Source organism: Ambystoma mexicanum, chromosome 9 (assembly GCF_040938575.1).
Source record: "Ambystoma mexicanum isolate Mex_15411 chromosome 9, UKY_AmexF1_1, whole genome shotgun sequence".
Taxonomy (NCBI): Eukaryota; Metazoa; Chordata; class Amphibia; order Caudata; family Ambystomatidae; genus Ambystoma; species Ambystoma mexicanum.
In genome coordinates this window covers 1,392,324,812-1,392,338,034 of record NC_090931.1, presented here as the reverse complement: position 1 = coordinate 1,392,338,034, position 13,223 = coordinate 1,392,324,812, and the positions used below count along the sequence as shown (strand labels likewise).

The 13,223-nt window shown below is 47.2% G+C and overlaps 1 protein-coding gene across 1 annotated transcript in view; it reads left to right on the top strand.

Annotated features, from left to right (window-relative positions):
- The window catches only part of MAP3K2 (mitogen-activated protein kinase kinase kinase 2), a 1,280,649-nt gene that overhangs the window by 390,293 nt on the left and 877,133 nt on the right, over positions 1–13,223 (top strand). The window contains exon 4 of the mRNA XM_069616795.1: positions 8,734–8,774. Within this exon, the coding sequence (XP_069472896.1) occupies positions 8,734–8,774 (41 nt within the window). The remainder of the gene's footprint in view (positions 1–8,733; positions 8,775–13,223) is intronic.

Below are 13,223 nucleotides of genomic sequence, written 5' to 3'. Positions count from 1 at the left end.
CCCTTAGGGCATTATTTTGGATAGTTTGCAGTTTGAGGTTAGACTGGCTAGTCCCCAAGTAGAGGGCGCTGCAGTAATCGATTTTGGACATGAGTGTTCTTGCGAGGTTAATGCAGTTATGGGGGTTCAGAAAAGGTCTGCAGGCGGTGATAAGTTTGCATGTATATGCTCATGCCGACCTTACTGCATTTATTTGTCTGTTCAGGGAAAGGGTAGAGTCCAGATAGACGCCTAGAGTTTTAGTGTCTTTAGAGACCTTGATGTCATTACCATCGATGATGATGACGTGTAGGCTTGGTCTAATTTATTAAGACGTTGAGATGATCCTAGTAATAGGAGCTCTGTCTTGTCGTCGTTAAGGCATAGTTCGTGTTGGGCCATCCAGGCCTGAATGACCAGATAGACATCATTCAAGAATTTGGTATCGGCTGTGTCATCACCAGTGATGGGAATGAGTATCTGGGTGTTATCCGCATAGTTGGTGTAGGAGACACCCAGATAATTGAGCACATCAAAAAGGGGTTTGGTGAACACGTTGTAAAGCGTGGGCGATACACATGAGCCTTGAGGGACGCCGCAATGAATAGGAGAGGGGTGCCGATGCTGTGGGTGAGGAGACCCGCATGGACCTGCTGCTAAGGAAGGAGTGGATCCAGGCATTGGCGGAGTCTGAGAAGTGGGCCGCAGATTTAAGATGTTGGCAAAGTATTTGGTGGTTAACCAAATCGAATGTCGCAGAGAGGTCAAGGAGTAGCGCTAACTTCCCATTGTCCTTTAGTGTTCATCTGAGTTTTCAGGTCGATCAGAGCTGTTTCAGTCCCTTGTTTGGGGCGGAAGCCTGATGGTCTTAGCCCCAGGAGATTGTTGGATTCAAGGTAGTCTTGGATCTGCAGGTATGCTGCACGATCTAGGATCTTGAGCAGGAACGGGACAGTAGTGATCGGTTTAAAGTTGGTCGGTATGTTAGGGTCAAGGGATGGTTTTTTAAGTAGTGGGATCACCCAGGCGTCCTTGAGGTTGTCGGGGACTATACCCGTTTTGAAGGAGGCATTTATGAAGGCTGTGATAAAGGGGACTAAGTCGTGTGAGGCTTCCTTGATGGTAGGCGCCGGGCAAGGGTCACCTTGGCAGTTAGAAGGCTTGAGGTTATTTATAATTCCTTCTACTTCAAGAGTAGTGAGAGGGGAGAAGGTGAACGGTTTGTAGGTCGGGTTGGCTTGGTGGGAACTAGATATGGGAGCAGACAGAGGTTGGTCTGACTGTAGGGACTTTTGTTTGTCTCTAATTTTGGTTTGGAGGGTGGCAATTTTGCCCAGGAGTGCTGTCTGTATATTAGTACACCAGTTGCTATCTTTAGTGCAGGAGTCAGGGAGGGCTGCAGGCGCCTCGAGTTCCTTGAGAATTTGAATAATTCCTTAGTATTTGATTGTGCTGACACGATGCAGTTATTGTAAGATTATTTTTTAGCCTGGAGTATAGCTTCTTTATAATTGAGTGGCTAAGAAGAGACTGTCCTTGTGGGCGTCAGAAGGGTGACTTTTCCAGCATGACTCTGCGCTGCGTTTCTCTTTACATAGCACTCTGAGCTGTGGTGTGAACCACGAGTTAAGGTGCGCATGTTGTTTGGGTGTCCTAAGTTTGAGTGGGGCGTTGGAGTTTTATGGATGAAAGCACTGTCTGGTTATAGGTGTGGACTAAGATAGTAGGGTCTGAGCAAGAGTCAGTGGCGTTGTTGAGGGTAGGAAGGATGAGGGGGAGTAACTTTTCAGTGGTTATGTTCTTTTAATTTCTGGTAGGGATGGCTGGAGCGACGGGAGGTATAGGTGGAAGAGCTGCTTCAATGTTGAAGGTGATGATATGGTGATCAGACCAGGCACAAGGAGTTCGAGAGCAGGCTGATGTTGCAGTTAGTGTTGCTTAGCCAATCTAAACACCGCCCTTTGATGTGGGTAGGTTTTTGTACATGATGTGAGAAACCTAGATCTGTTAGGGTGTTGGCAAAGTCAAGGGCCGCATGGTCATTGGCGTCTTGGAAGCCAGGTTGAGGTCTCCAAGGATGATAGTTTGAGAGTTTGTTTTTGCTTTGTCAAGTACTAAGGAGGTGATTTCATCCACAAACGATGTGGGGGTACCAGGGGTTCTGTATTTTAGATGAATGGTGGCCGTTTGGTTGGCCGATAGTGGAAGTTTGACAGAGAGTAGCTCAGCAGATTCCAGGTTAGTGCTCGGTAGGGTTCTATGTCCTAGTGAGTTTTTATGGATGAATGCAATTCCACCGCCTCTAGAAGTGCTGGGCCCGAGGCAGGGTGCAACCAGGTCTCAGAGATAGCAATGATGTCCAGCTCCTGGGTCTTGATGAGATCTGCAATGTCCAGTGCGTGAGCTGCTAGGGACCTTGCGTTGACCAAAGCCGCCTTGATCAGTCTGGCGTTGCTTGGTGAGGCAAGGTTTGTCTGGGGGCACTGAGGAGTGGGTGAGATGGGTGCCTGGGGGGGGGGGGCCGGCTGGGCGTCGGGCGTTTCAGGTATGCGCTAGGGTACGTGGGGTGTCCCTTCATGCCCATGAATCTAGAACCTAATCTTTTGTTTCTTAGGAGGGTAGTGCAAGGTTGGTTGGGTGTGGCTTTTTTAGTGAAGTGGTCAAGCCATAGGGGGGCAGGGGCATTAAGGTAGATGTTGGGATGTTGAGGGTCTGTGCTCAGTACAAACCGAAGGTTTGTAGGTAGGGGCCATGGTTCTAGTGCACAAAGTGCTAGGTGTAGCTAAACTGGCTGATAAGTGGAACGCCCTGGTAGATGCCCACAATAAGAGTGGTACACTCAATAAAGAGAGCAAAAGCCTTTGGGAGGAGGGGCGTGGTAACATGATACCAGTGTTGAGATAATGGTGGGGCACCAAGCAGGTGTAATGGTCGCTAGCTAGGATTACAGTCATTAGGGTTCCGACAATACCCACAATCCGGTATAATGCACAAGTGGGCTAAATTCTGCAATCCGGTATAATGCGCAAGTGGGCTAAATTCCAGAGTCAGGTATGATGTACAACTGGGCTAAATTCCACAATCGGGTATAATCCACAAATTGGGCTAGATTCCACAATCTGGTATAATGCACAAGTGGGCTAAGTACCACAATCTGGTATAATGCCCAAACTAAGATGCACAATCCCGTCCATCGGTCACAATTAATCGTAGCACATATAAGTCAGGATTGACAGCATACTTTTAGTAAATACATTCAGAGGCAAACAATGGGTAAGGCAATGAGTATGTAGATCAAAGCGCAACTGCGAGCGTGCAGATGTAGCGATAATGTGCCTTAAATGCTGACAACGTGTGAGGATACAGGTTTAAATTTACCATAATTAAGCATAGGTTTGTGGGAACGTGTGTTTAGGAGGCAGTGGTGAACAAAGCTTACAGCAGTAAATGGAGGCAGGCGCGAGCATGTGTGGAGAAGCTAAAGAACAATTGTGACTACACAGTGCTTTACACGCTGTTATTGCCGCGATGTCGGGGAGAATTTCACGAGTGTGCATAGGAGTAAGTTGGAGGGATAAAGTTACCGTTTGGGATGTTGTCAGATGGGTAAGGCAGTCTGTTGTACACGGAGCAGGGTGGCTGGCCACTTGGCCTGACAGGCAAAAGACAGGCCCTAGCCTTAAGAGGATGGGCTTTAGAGGTGTTGGGCAGAATCCTGTGCAGTTCCCTTGGGGAACACTGCAAAAAGATTAAGACTACAGGAGTAAGCAGTAAACCCAATTGGTAGCAGTCTGCACCACCCAGATTTACCTGGTAGCTGTGGCTGAGCAGTCAAGATGAGTAGGGCAGTATACAGAGGATACACAATAGGGCTAAAAACACAGTAGAGCAGGCAAACACTGACCAGAGGTTGGTATCAAAAGTATATAATTATTTATTTAAAACACACTTTAGGAAATACACTAAGCAATATAAATCAAGGCAAGTTCAAACATAATCAGAAAAAGTATACACACCTCCCTTAATAATTATTAGACAAGTCTAAGTCAAAACACCACTATTTGTGAAAACAGATGAGAGCGCGTAACTTAGATGGCACTCCAATAATTCAGTTAAAGGGAGAGAAAAAGGCAGGTCATAAAAATAAAACCGTTCCCAACACTTTTATAAGACCACAGCAAGTTAGTGAAGGCAGAGTCTACTGTAGAGCCAAAGTTCATAGGCCAGGCCCACTTTAAATGGAGCAAGGCAAAATGTGCCCAAGATCACACAGTTTGAAAAGCACTCAAGTCTTTGCAGAAATGTTCAAAGGAGGTTGGTTTGATGCGAAAGATAAAGTTAGAAGGTCTGGGGGCCAACCCAGTTTGAAAGCCAAGGATTTATGGTCCCCCTTCAGCAATCCGCAGAAAGGCCATCTCCCAGCTTAACCTCCATGCTGAATCTGTTGGTAGTCTTCATGACCATCAATCTGGCTTCAGAGCTGCCAGAAGCACGGAAACTGCTCCCCTGAACATCTGTGAGGACCTGCTCTTGAACCTCGACTCCAACATTCCGTGTGTTCTCATTCTGCTCGATCTCTCTTCTGCCTTTGACACTGTCAACCATGCCATCCTGCTCAACCGTCTCCACGATAACCTGGGTATCACTGGTCAGGCTCTGGCGTGGCTGACCTCTTTCCTTTCCAATCGACCCTCCCAGGTCCAACTGGGGTCCTTCCTCTCTGACATCTTTTTCTCCACCTGTGGTGTCCCCCAGGAATCTAACCTCTCCCCCTGGCTGTTCAACCAGTATCTGGCACTCCTTGCCCACCGCATCGCCGCTCTCTGCCCCAACTTTCAGTGCTATGCGGATGATACCCAGCTCATTTTCAGGCTACCCTCGGCCTTGTTCTCTCCTTCCCTCATCTCGGACTGTCTGTCTGCTATCCAGGAATGGTGTGCCGCCAATGACCTCTGCCTTAATGCCAGTAAGACTGAGATTCTACTCATCGGCACACCCACTCCCTCCTTCCCTGCAGCTCTCTGGCCAGCCTCTCTTGGCCCTCCTCCTGCTCCTACCTGCAAGGCAAAAATCCTCGGGGTCATCTTCGACTCCACACTCTCCTTCTCTCCTCATATCTCTGACGTCTCTAAGAAGTCACACTACCAGCTGCACCTCCTCAGAGATATTCTTCCCTTCCTCTCCTTCCCCCAGAAGCTCACTGTCTCCCGAGCCCTGGTTCTCTCGAAGCTGGACTACTGTAACAGCCTCTATCTTAATCTGCCTGCCTCCACTCTCCGCCCTCTGCAACTCATCCAGAACAGAACTGCGAGACTTGTCCTTGGCCTCAAGCCCAGGGACCGTATCTCTCCAGGACTGAAATCTCTACACTGGCTCCCAGTGGCTGCGAGGATTAAGTTCAAAACCCTCTGCTTTGTCCACAAGGCCATCTGGGACCTGGGGCCTAAATACCTTCAACTCTCTCTTCCTAAATATCTTCCTTCCCGAGCCCTTCGCTCATCCGACTCCAACTCCTTCAGGGTTAGCTGCTTCTCGAAGCAACGAGCTGGGGGTAGATCTCTCTCCGCGGCAGGGGCCTCCCTCTGGAACAGACTTCCTGCCTCCCTGAAACTCGAGGAGAACCATCTCGGGTCCGGAAGCACCTAAAAACCTTCCTCTTTGCTTCTGCTTTCTCTCTCCCCTGCTAAATTCTTCAGTGAAACTGCACTGAATCTGCAACTGGGCCACTCTCACCGACCTTGGTCCTGGGCCCAGCCACTCTCCACTTGCACTGCCTCCCTGGCAACCCCTGCACTGCGGGACTGTCTCTGTAGCCCTACAGCCCCCCTTCCCAGCACTTGTCTGCACTTACCTTGCACTTGCCACCAGCTGGCCCTATTTATTTATTTTTATTCTACTTACTTTGTACTGCACTTCCCCCCTCCTCTTGCACTTTTTCCCTTCCCCCTACCCCTGCACTTGCACGATCTGAATGACACCTGGCCTAGTAGGATCGTTGTCTGTCTTCCCCTTGTTCCCCCCTCCCTGCCTCGTCGCGTCTTGAAACACTTGTGTATAGGCGGGTTACAAATGCCATATCATATCATATATCAAAGGGAGGCCAGGCGGAACACAGTACCTTTTAAGAGTGAGGAAGCTCCAGCGGTGGCAGTTGTTCCTAGCAGCGGGTGCAGTTCATGGTTTCGACCAGGGGAAGAGAAGATCTCGTCGAGGAGGAAACTGGGAGTCGTTGCACTGCCCAGGGAAGAGACCAGCCGCGGAGTTCGTTCGGTTAAAAAGGTGCGTTCCTTTTATTCATGGTCACAGTGGTGAAGCTTGGCTATCCGGCCGCCGGGGTGCTTGGCACTGGCGATTCGACCAAGGGACGTCCTGGAAGGCGAATGGGAAACTGGTTGTCCCCACCAGCTCAAAGGGAGAAGACTTACAGCAGAGGATCTTCTCTTCTGGCGAGGTTTTTGCCGCAGAGCTCCACTTGTGGTGTCATCGTTACAGATGGCTCAGCTTCTCCCTTCTTCGGATTTCTTAGGTCCTGTGGCAACTTCTCAAGTTCCAGCCCCCAAAGCCCTGCTTTTATGCAGAAAAACCCCCATTCAACAGCCTAGCTGTCACTCATACATGCTAAGTGGTGAGCCGGGCAGCTCACCACTGGGCCAATCGGAACAGAGCGCGACTTGGGTTGCTAAGGCAACGCAGTCCAGGGTGCCAATTCCCCCACCCACACATCCTGTGGAACCCAGACAGAGTGGCACCAGTTGGAGGGCTTCTGTGGAGAAGCCCGCCAAAAAGAGGAACAAAGGGCCCGACCTTGGTTGGAGTTGGAGACGGACACAAACGCCATTTTGGAAAAGCGTTCTGGCGAAAAGACCCAACCAGTGATTTTATATTAAATAAATAAACCGGAAGTATCTTTAACATTGCACCAAAAAAGTGGTGCATTTAAAATCAATGGGAAAATCCCATGGGAAATATTCTGGTGGAATATTTCGCGTGGTAACCACTGCCACCAGCCAGAAACTCGACAAGAGGGGACTGGACACTGCCCCCTTGGAAACAGACCCAGGGGCAATCTAATTAACCCCTTCCAGTACTTCCACAATATGGTGGTTTGTACTGGTTCTGTTCACAATTTTGCCTAGTAAAGCCAATGGTGACTTTACATGCCCTGGGAGACAGTAGTCAGTCCCAGGGTATGGAGTCTGTTTGGGGGTCACTATGACACCCCTGTCTTACTGCACTGAGGGTGCTGTGTAACACATACACTAAAACAGATGATACCCTATGGAGTAAAAAGACCCCGTAGCCCATAAGCACACAATAAGTCAAAAACATACCTCAAATCATGCCTAAGAGTGCGAGGAAAAGAGTCTCACTCTTAGCAGGAGAAAAACACAAACCCCAAAAATCCAGCAAAGCTGCTGGGGGACTCACTACGTTTGGGAAATTAGCCTTCTAAGAGAATTCTCCCTAACAAGAGGAAGTGGCCGGCTAAAGCCATCCAGTCGCTTTCTGGATAGAATATCGGACGAGCAGCCAATCAGGTTGGTCCTGGGCACACGCCCACTGTTGCTTAGCAACGGATCAACTGCAGACGAGCAGCACATAAGTTGATCCCAAATTGATCTTCTGTCTGAGACTCTCATCCGACTGATTGTCTAGTGGTAGCTTGTAGCAAGCATGCAGTGCTAATGCCCTTATTAGAGCAACAAGCTGGGGGTAGATCTCTCTCCGCAGCAGGGGCCTCCCTCTGGAACAGCCTTCCTGCTTCCCTGAAACTTGAGGAGAACCATCTCCGGTTCCGGAAGCACCTCAAAACCTTCCTCTTCGCTTCTGCCTTCTCTCTCCCTCTTCCCTGCTAAACCTGCTTAACTCCCCACTGAATTCAGCACTAAACCTGCATCTGGGCCACTCTCAGCAACCTCGGTACAGGGCCCAGCCACTCTCCACTTGCACTGCCTCACTGGCTCCCCCTGCACTGTGGGACTGTCACTGTATCCCTACAGCCCCCCCTTCCCAGCACTTGCTCTGCACTTACCTCGCACTTGCCACCAGCTGGCCCTTTTTATTTATTATTTATTATTTATTATTTTTTATGCTACTTACCCTGTACTGCACTTTCCCCCCCCACCTCCTCCCCCTGCACTTTCTCCTTTTCCCCTTACCTCTGCACTTGCGCGATCTGAATGACACCTGGCCTAGTAGGATCGTTTGTCTGTCTTCCCCTTGTTTCCCTCCCTCCCTGCCTCGTCGCGCCTTGAAACACTTGTGTATAGGCGCGTTACAAATACCATATCATATATCATATATCATATCAAATATCTACAATTTGTCCCTGAACTTACAGAACATTCATAGTGATGTCGGCACTAACCATTTACCATTCTGTTCCAGCACATTTTCTTAAATGTATATCAAATCTACAGTACACCCCCTTTTTGCATACACTGCGAATTGAAATATCGAATAATAAACGTTCCAGAAACGTTTCGATAGTAAATTGGAATAAGTTGGCTTCATTTAATCTAGGAGCCCAAAGAGTAGCTCGTGTTCCTTTATCAGTGGTGCCATATTTGGTATTTTTAATGCTATTGTGCAAAGTCACAGCATGGCATCTCTTCTCACAAATGTATCTTGTTTCATTTGTTTTTCTCTTAATGGCTACAGGGGGAAACCATGGCCTCCTGCTCTGTTATTTGAATCGCTCTTATGTAACGATTACCTTTGTGTAATTTGTCTTTTCTTGTGTTCTCATTACAGACAGATGTTCGCGTTAAATTTGACCATCAAGGCGAGAAGAGGTAAGGTGGCATGATATAAAATATTTCTATGCACTTTAATTGCGTTCATGTAAAAAAATGTTTTGGATAAAAAAAACTGCCTTAATGATCCCTGGGCTAGTCCTACAGACACACAGCAAGTATATTAAAATGACTTTAAAGACAAGTGCGTTAGTGCTGTAGGTTTATGACCAGGAGAAAATATTTTCCAATTGACGATAATATAGCTGGTGCAATTGTTTCTCCAGCGTTTGAACAACAAAAGGGACTATTGTTAAAAACAGGTATTTTGGCCCCACATTATTTTAACACCTCTGATACTGCGATACCAGGCTCTTGATGCCGTTTTCGCTATGAGATGTTGGTCATTCAATAGTCGTGGATGAGCCTTCACCCGCATGCTCTGTCTACATGCACCCAGAGCAGTCTTTTTGGGAGGGCAAAAGGGAGGCAGGCCCACATGGCTGCCTGGGTCAATGAAGTCTGTGCCCATTATAACAAAACATGGTAGGATGTTTTTTGGTGCTCTACTAAAGCTCTAAACTTGCTGCCAGAATGCTGTTCACAACTTCATTCTGTTCCGATGTATTAACCCTGTAAAGCTTTGTGCTTTGACTGTAGAACACACTGTGGGCGAGATTCTCAAACTTTTTTAGGCACATGTGATGTAACGGGAGAATGCATCTCCCCACTTGCACCAAAAAAAATTGCACCCAAATCCATAAGGGGCATCTGGATGTGAGCATCCTCACATCCAGATGCCCTTTTTCACTCTTTGCTCATTTGCGCAAAGAAGGGGGCATTTTTGCGCCTTTCAATGTGCACGCCAAATCCACAAATTGGTTGCACTTTCAAATGCACAAAAATACAAGATTTTCCCATGCCCCTGCTCGGACTAGGCACAGGGGAATGTCCAGTGCAAGATACTAATCATGCATTGGACTTCCAACATAATGCATTTTACGGGGCTGAGCTGCACTACTGTTCAGCCACCCTTGAAATGCGCAAGTCATCTTTGAGAATAAGTTGACCATAGCATTTCTGAAATTAGCGCAAATGAAAAAAGCGCATTCCTCTGCGTTTTATTCCATTTGAAGTCAATTTGAAAATCTGTCCCAGTTTGGCCGTTCACTATAGCACAACTCCTGTAGCATTCTCACCCTTCTGTGGAGAATATATTGATCACATGCAATTCCTGAAAGTTGAAATCCTATTAGTACATTTGAATGCACAATTGTTTAGAAGAGCGCTCAGTGTGGTAAATGCTCATTCAAGATTTGCATTCACGTTCTAGATCACAGTCCAAAATTGCATTAAGGTATACTCGGGCTTTCTATTGTCTTAGGTTGATAAACTCACGTGTGTGTATAGACTTTCGTGAGAGAAACACCACAAAACAATGTACCTCAGACAGCGCTAGCTATTAAAAAGTAACATGCCATCAGTATGATGTAGGTCTAGAGCTCGATTCCTCCAAACGCGGCTGCAAAAACTAGCAGCCACCCCAATAAAGAGCATAAAGTTAGTCTGCAGAGGTCATTAGGTAGTCCAATTCAAGATTGTGCAGCCAAATTGTTGAGTCTCGTATCCCAGCTTTTCCCAGCGGACGATGGTGATCATGAACAAATCTTCTGATCTGACTTACTTTACTTTATTTCTTTTATACTACGCAACCAAAAATGGCCCTGAGGCATACGGACGCAGAAGATGACACCTAAAAGAGGGGAAGGAAGACCTGCAGCATAAAACCGATAACCATACCCTCGGAACAGCCTGTGAAACAACGGGACCTAACTCATACACAGCCTTTATCTGAAAAGGAAGGTCTTCAGATTCTTCTTAAACATCTCCAGTGATTTTTCACCTCTGAGATCAGATGGAATCGAATTCCAAAGACTGGGTGCAGTTATGCCAAACCCACTTATTAACTTGTGCAAGCTTAGCTCTAGGAACAATCAACATAGAGGTATTTTACAGCGCCTTGGTGTAAGGCGCTTTATAAATCAATAAATACAAATTTTATCTGATCTTAAACAATTTCAGAGGATTTGCTGATTCGCCCGACAGCCAGATATTGTGGGGGTAGAGCCCTCTAGGCATTTAGGCACTATAGTGAGAAAACAAAAATGTATCCTGGCCTCGACCGGGAGCCAGTGAAGATTCCTCCTGGCTTCCGAACATGATCATACTTTCTGAGGCCAACTATAGATATTATGCCTCTGTTTTGAATGACCTGTAGTCTTGCAATTTCCCCTTTAACTCCAATCAGGAGATTACTGCAGTAATAAATCTTTTGGCCTATAATCGCTCTGGCAATAGTCTTAGTACTCTTGATAGATATAAATGTATAAATGGCCGTATATGGGCCAATAATCTTATATAAAAGGAGGACATAGACACAAGATTGCTAATTTGAGCTCTCCTGGAAGGTTTTTGGTCCAACAAGACTCCCAGTGTTTTAATCTTCTTGGTGGGAATTTTACAGTCTGCTATTTTGAACTCTCATCATCTCCCAGTCTGGCGATTCTGTGGGATGTTCTTGTAATCATAAATTCGAGGGGATTGGGTCCTCCGACGTATTCCATATCTATGACAGGTAATCACCACAGCTGTGCTGCTTCGTAAAACTTTGTGTCCTGCGTTGATACGCTGTCCTCGAGGACCTCCGTCGAGCCGACGTCGCCGGATGTTATAAGTAGGACGCACAACGCCCGTAGCCTGATTTCCATTTTTTCTGCAAACGTGTTCGCTTCGGAGATCTCGGCGCGCCTCGGTTCTTCTGAGTTCTGTTCTTTTGGTTCTTCGAACCTGTACGTTGTGAAGATTAGCCTATGTGAGTGGGTACTCCCTAATTTTTTGTTATCGGGGGGTCAAGTCTGATGGAAGGGAGAGTCTACGAAGAGAAAAATTACAAACCAGGCTGACTACCCCTCTCTAATGGTCCTGTGCAGACACAGGTTTAGATATAGAGAGGCTGCTTACTAATTTTACAGACTTAGGGCCTCATTACACCGTAGGCGGTAAACCATGGTGCTATTAGCGCCATGGTTCATGCCAGTTATTTACCGGTACCGCCTCGGAGGAAAGGGGAATTACCGCCCTATTTCAAGGTTGGGAAGGCGGTCATTCCTCCTTCCTCCATTGCCCTTCCCCATTCCCATTTTTGACCCATAGGGCATAATGGGAATGGGGAAGGCGCTAATTACGGTACCGCAAATTGCGGTACCGTAATTAGCACCCCGGTCCCTTTGCGGGTTCGTTTTTTAACGCCTGCTAATGTACCAACCCACAAAGGGACCTCGTAGTAAGGCGGTAAGGGTTTACCGGTACTGGTAAAATACCGGTAACGGTAAACCCTTACCGCCTACCGTGTAATGAGTCCCTAAGCACCTTATGGGAAAAACTTATTTCAACTCAATGCAATGTAGCATAATTATAAATCACTTTAATGTTACTTCATAAAAACATCATTAAGACACATTATTGGCTTCTACGTGAATCAGTCATACCTTTCATTCCACTACAAACACGGGGTTCTACAATTTGAATGTTCTTCTAGCATATTAGTTATTCGCGATCTGCATGACGTAGGAAAAAACATTTTGTTTCCTTTTGATTCGACATATGTTTCGGCCCTTGATGGAGTACCACCATTGTCGGAGGTGGTCAATAAAGCAGATGTTGGGCCATCTTCAGGACATTCATTTTTTCTTTTGATAAAATACTTCCAAGTATGTACTGTGTACTAGATTGGTAATTGATAATGAGTACGAAAATGTGTAGGAGATGTGCAAGGGAAATTTTGAAGTTGAAAGTTCCTAGATCATTAGCAAATGCAGTTCCGAACTGTCCGCGAAGGACGGATCTTATCGTGAAGTGCGGACGAGTTCTCTGACACGTCATGAGGCCGCGTGCCAGTGTATGGTCATGTGGCATTGTCTGGAAGGTCCGCAATGAAGTCAGATGTTTGTAGATATCTACGGATGCAGCTTGTGTGCAGTGACTATTGAAGCCTGACCCGGCGCTCCACTAACTGGAAAACAGCTGCCTTTAAATTCTTTTCTCCTTCTGAGCCGTGAAGGGGCTCTGTCGGTGCTTGGGCGCTTCCTGGAGGAGGCGTGGCCAGACCATCTCACATGACTCCTCACGTGACCCAGCACCTCCTCATAGCGGTGGCCCATCCACCCTCGCGGCGTTAAGCCCGGCAGGGGTAAAGGGCGCCGGCTGTTGTGCGGCTGTTAGGCGCTGGAGGCGCCGGATACGTATAGGGGAGACTGCGGAGACACTATCTCTTTGATCCCCGAAATCCTCCATGAAAGAAAGCACAACTTACTGAGACACGAAATCGAAGCAGCGTAAAAGACACACAAACGTGGCAAGTGCAGCTAAGACTTCCCTTAGCCCCTCCATGACGGACGTTGTAAAAACACTGAATAAGAAGTCAGGGCCTCAGACTCGTAACAAAACCCT